General features: G+C 40.4%; 1 protein-coding gene across 2 annotated transcripts in view; it reads right to left on the minus strand.

Annotated features, from left to right (window-relative positions):
- Positions 1–600: 600 nt before the first annotated feature.
- The window catches only part of POLA1 (DNA polymerase alpha 1, catalytic subunit), a 184,927-nt gene continuing 180,085 nt past the window's right edge, over positions 601–5,442 (minus strand). For both annotated transcript variants that reach the window (XM_077172117.1, XM_077172125.1), the window contains 2 exons: positions 4,482–4,655; positions 601–1,885 (listed from right to left, as the gene is read on the minus strand). In XM_077172117.1, coding sequence (XP_077028232.1) covers positions 1,743–1,885; positions 4,482–4,655 — 317 coding nt within the window. In that variant the 3' untranslated portion in view covers positions 601–1,742. The remainder of the gene's footprint in view (positions 1,886–4,481; positions 4,656–5,442) is intronic.

Genomic DNA, 5,442 nt, shown 5'->3' on the forward strand with positions numbered 1-5,442 from the left:
TCCTAATTGAGCTGGACACAATAAATCCAAAAATCCCTGCATGGAATTACAAGAAACCAGGATCTTTTGAAGTTCTGCAACTTCAGTACGGCATCTTGGCAGCAACACCTTCTTGCCAAGCAAAACTCCAAATAAAGTCTGTTTTACACTATTAACCCAACTAAACATATTGGGAAGGATCAATAGCTCACCAGGGTGGGACAACACCTGCACACCAGCAGAGATTGCACAGATTCCATTTCCCACTGTAGTGATTCCATGTGAGCAGAAATGAAAGGGTTTAGTTCCAAAAGTTGCTAGGAACATGACTGTGTATTTAGGCATATTCAAACTGACACTACCCATACTGACACACAGCTTCTCCCAAATGCCACTCTGGGGACAAATGAATGTCATAAAATACTCTGAACACAATCAGATACATGAATCCCTACAGTGCCCAACATGTTCATGCTGATCCTCTTACTTTTTCTTCAAACTTCCTTTGTTAATGGCTGTTCATCCTAAAAACAGACACAAAAGCAATTCTGTAAGACCAGAGGTCCAGAGCAATATGACCTAGCATTCATATTTTTAACCATCAGATCATAGAATCAAATCCTCTTTTACTAGAAAACTTTATTTTTTTTTCCTTCAAGTGTGAAAAAAACTTTACATTTTACACTGTTTAAGATTTAAAAACAATTTTTATAACCTTACATTAATATATCACATTGCAAACTAAACAGTGAACAGAGTATACAACAATATTTTGTGTACAAAAGCATGTACCCAAATTTATTCTCTTGTCATATCTGCTTGTCGTTTTATTAGAAGTAAATGAAAAATACAATTTTTTTGTAAAAACTGTAAAATCTCCAACACAATAATTATTACAGAACAGTAACTATGATTTGCTGCTTTCCATTCCCCCGTTATTGGTTACAATGCCATCCCAAAAATATTTTTCTCTATCAATTGCTTACTTTCAAATACTTTGAAATGAAACACATTTATATCCTCTGCATGAGTGAAATGGGTTTTGTTCATGTGCATGTCTTTAAATCCACACAGAAATTTTCAACGTGGCAAAATGCTATGCTTAAAGATGCTTGGAAAGACTCCTAATAAAAAGATGGTCCCTATTTTTAGCACCTCCAGGTTTCAGTCGTTCTTTAATGAATTTCAAAGTAAAGTGTCCCTACCTCTGTTCAGAAGGTAATAGGACATTTAAATGCATTTAGGTTTAGTATTGTTTTTAATTGGTATGTTTATGATCAGGAAGAAGATAAACCGTGAAAAGGCAAAACATTAGTGCTCCTACTGAGACCTCTACTAACCTCTCTTCCTGAGAGCACCTCTAGTAAATACCCTGGAGCAAAGTCTAGGATCACTTACATTCCAGCAACTCTCACTGGGAATTATCCAATTAAAGCAGCAATTCCCCCACCCCCTTTTCCCTCATAGGTCTAAATACACAACAAAAAATATTGCAAAAATCAACTACTCCATATTTTAATAACCCTGGTTTCTCAATGAAGAAAAAAAGGATAAAAACACCTTGAATACTTCATATCCACGAGAATCGTACATCCTGTTTTCATCTCCCATTTTTCCTCCTCCAAAGAGACAAGATTATTAAAACATCATTGTACATACTGAAATAGAGTATTGCTGAAGAGATCATTACTGCTAAACAAGGGACTGGCCTCCCTCCATTTTTCATCAATCACTGTCTTTCATTCCTGGGCTCTCCCACAGATCTATCTTCCTATACTGACGGTGAAGAGTTTGCCAAGGTTCACTTCTGAGTAGCCACTCATGGCCAGGCATTTGTCTACGGTGCTCTTCAGGCTTTTGTAGGCCTCAGAGATTTCCCTCCTGAGTTGCTTCTTCTTCAAATACTCTAGAAGAACAAAGAGGAAAAACCCAAACACAAAGAGGGATTAAATGACCACAAAAAGACAGGATTTTTGCATTCATTAGACTGTGAATCAAAGTATTTTAAAACGAGGTGAATGTTGTAGATAGCAAAGAGCACGTTTGTGGCAAGCTCTCCCACGTTCTGCTGCCTTTCCTGCAGGAGATGGTGAGGGGCCATGGTGAACCCTGGCCATGGAGCCAAGGCAGAAGCTCCCTCAGCCCCACCAGCACAGGAGCAGTGGGAAAACTGGCAAGAGCCACCCCTAGTCCAGTTTTGTGATCTAGCTGGAGTGAAATGGGGGTTCACTAAGTCACAGCAGAGAAAGTAAGCAATAGTTGGGCTGGGTATGAAAGGATCCCATTTAAAAGGGGCAGGTGCCCTCACTTAGTGAGAACTATCCAGAGTCCCCAGGGGTTGGAAGTAGGGAGAGATTCTGCCCCAGGATGGCTTCAGAAGTGAAGGAAATCACATTCTTGTCCAATTCATGTCCCTCATCCCTCATCTACTGGCACTGGCACAACCTGGGACACACTTATCACCAGTCTTGTGAGTTCTCAAATGCACTTTGTGTGCAGGACAGGAATCGTGATCCTCAGCTCTAGGGAGGCACTGGAAGGAAAGGGGAAGTAGCACAAACAAGGAGAATTCCATGCTACTTTACCCTAAAATGGAGAGAAGATGCCCAGTATCTCAACCAGGAGATGTCAGGTTCACCTGATCCATGAATGAAGAGGCTCCTAAATGCTTGATAAGAGATGTCTGGGGGACATGCATTTACTCACCTGTACCTTTATGTGTGTGCAAAGTCATGTGCATGAGCCTGAACATATTGCAGCAGCAAAGACCAAGCTGCTCTATTTCTGTTGTTTTTTTTTTTTTTTTTTTTTTTAAATCAAATTTTCTGCCATTAAGAAAAACACACCCAAGGGATTTTGTTTGGGTGATTATCCAGCTTTTCATTTATAAAAGCTGTGAACAAAGACTAAAAGAGCAAAATACTCCACTACTCCATTATACAGCAATGCCAGGTGGATGCAGATCTGGCACAGATCTGCTCCTACTTTCCAACCAACTCCACATTCTAGGAACACCAGCTCCTACCCCAAAGCCTGTTCCTGCAGCTGTACCTTGGAACACTGGAGAGCACACAGACTGCAGAACAGGGTGCCCTCCCAGGCAGCTTCCCTGCTCTTAGACTGGAGGGACTCCACACCCAGCAGCACAGGAGAGCACAGCACAGGTACTTGCAGGTCAACATTTGAAGCCACTGAGATGCATGTGAGCCACTAACACCATCCTTCTATTGCTCATTAGCTTTGCCTCACTTCTCCCTGATACCTTCACAGCCCTCCTGGTCCTTTGAATATGTAAGGGGAAATCCATCCCCTCTCAAACAGCTATTAGTCTACAGCACAAGTTAAGATGAAAAACCAATTGTCTCTAAAATCAGTGGAGTTTATTTAAGAAAAGGTTTTTGGGGAGAGGGACACTCTGGTTTTTTGAGTCTACATGTATGAGGGGTGAAATGTCTCATTTTTGTGACAAGTCACACCTCACCTCTGTGATGTGACTGACATGAAGGTGTCCCTTCAGACAGCTTCATCTCAGCAGCCAAGGATGCTACATGAGGAGATGGCAGGGATGGGAGGCATGGTGACAGAAAAAGCTATTACAGTTTTGAGGTTTGTGAAGTTCTCCTCCCTGAGGATTTACAAATATTTCTGCAGAGCCTCAGATGTTGTAGTATGAGCTCAGAAGACCAGCTCTGGGTACAATAAAAACAGCAATGTTTTACTGAGAAATTGCCACCTGCTTAGGTTTTCCATGTTATTCACAAAGTTCCACTGAAGTTAACTGCTTTGCATGAAGCTATCAACTCTTTAAAAATTAAATTAAAAATTTAAATTAACAATGCCCGAGTAAGTGAATACATTGATTAAAAGCACTTTGATAAGCACCATTCATGCATTGTTGTGAAGGAGTTATGTATTGTGTCTGGGCAGTAAGCAAACAGAGGAAGATGCCTTGTTGAAGATTCCACATTTTTACTGTTACACAGACAGTAATGACTTAAAATCTATTAGCAGAATTGGATAAGCTGCAACTCCAATATAACAAAAGCTTGATTATGTGAATCTGCTCATTAACAGGCTGAAGTCACTATGGCATAAACACATTTAACGATTCCGAAAGTATTTAGATATAGGGTTAAATTAAACAAACCTTGAAAATTGTCTTAACCAGATCCATAAAAACACCAATCCCACTTTGCCACAAACTGAGCTCTCACTTGTTTATGTATTTTCAAGATTAATGATATAATAAGTGTGTTTACTTGCACCTGCTCACATTAGCCAAACCATGCTCTTTATACCAAGGAACTGTGGAAAATGCCATCCTTGTACCTCAAAACTAGGCCAAAATAGTTTAAAGCTTCCTGGAGCTCAGGAGGGACCAAGGTAAAATACATCAATGTGAACAGCTGGCACATGTGAACAGAGCAGGAAGGCACATTAATCATTAGAACATTGAGGCAAACAATACACCAGGGATGAAAGTAGGGAACAGAAATACAGACCCGTGTACAGCTCCAATTCAGGCTTCAGGGCTCCAGCCATCCCACTAAGAGAGCTCCCAGCTCCCCCCAACATTAAATCCAAACTCCAATTATACGCAATAACCTTTCTGACAGTATGCTTCAAACATTTCTTAGATGCAATTACCCTTGTAGAGGCAGGCAGGAAAGGGTGGACTAAAAAAAAAAAAAGGAGAAATATGAGGGGCCTCGTTGAAGTAATGAGGCCAATTTTAAGTTTCAATTATAAGAGAATGGGAGCTGGGAGCTCCGGGAGGAGAGGCAGGCAGGGCTGTGTCTGCAGCACCATGCATTTGAATGACACAAGTGCATCTGATGACTGGGGAGAAGAGATTTAAAGAACTGTAGTAATACAGAGCAGGGGAAGATGAGAGAGGACACAGCTCCTGATGTGTTTACCTCCTTTGCTGATGGGATATTGACTTTTCCCACCAGGTTGGTTAGAAAGGGGACTATTTACGCTGCCACACAGCAGAGTAAGAATGACAACCGGCATCACTCTGTGCTCCTCTGAGTAAAAGACAACTGTGACCGCTGTATATCACACAGCCAGTCAATACCTCTGAGTTACCACACCATCCAACTTAGAGATGCATATAAAAGCTCCTACTTTCTTCCTAAATGAGAATTTAATCAATAACATGCTTAAGGCCTTCTGAAAACTGAGCTATACAAACTGACTGAAATTGTCTTTTAGTGCTCACTTTCTGAAATAGTTCTATACCCATTATCACCCCATCATTGTTTTAGTAACATCCAAGTTCAGGGGCAATGAGCAATCTTTTAAGATGACCACTGCTGCAGAATGTATACATGGCCGTACATAATGAGATGTATTTCTATACATGCAGAGCATATGAAAGACACTATAAAAACAAATATAAAATTAGAAATGCAATTATTTTAATAGAAATAAATTTTTAAAATGTGCTTCTGACTGTAT

This window comes from Agelaius phoeniceus, chromosome 2 (genome assembly GCF_051311805.1).
Source record: "Agelaius phoeniceus isolate bAgePho1 chromosome 2, bAgePho1.hap1, whole genome shotgun sequence".
In the NCBI taxonomy this organism is placed as follows: Eukaryota; Metazoa; Chordata; class Aves; order Passeriformes; family Icteridae; genus Agelaius; species Agelaius phoeniceus.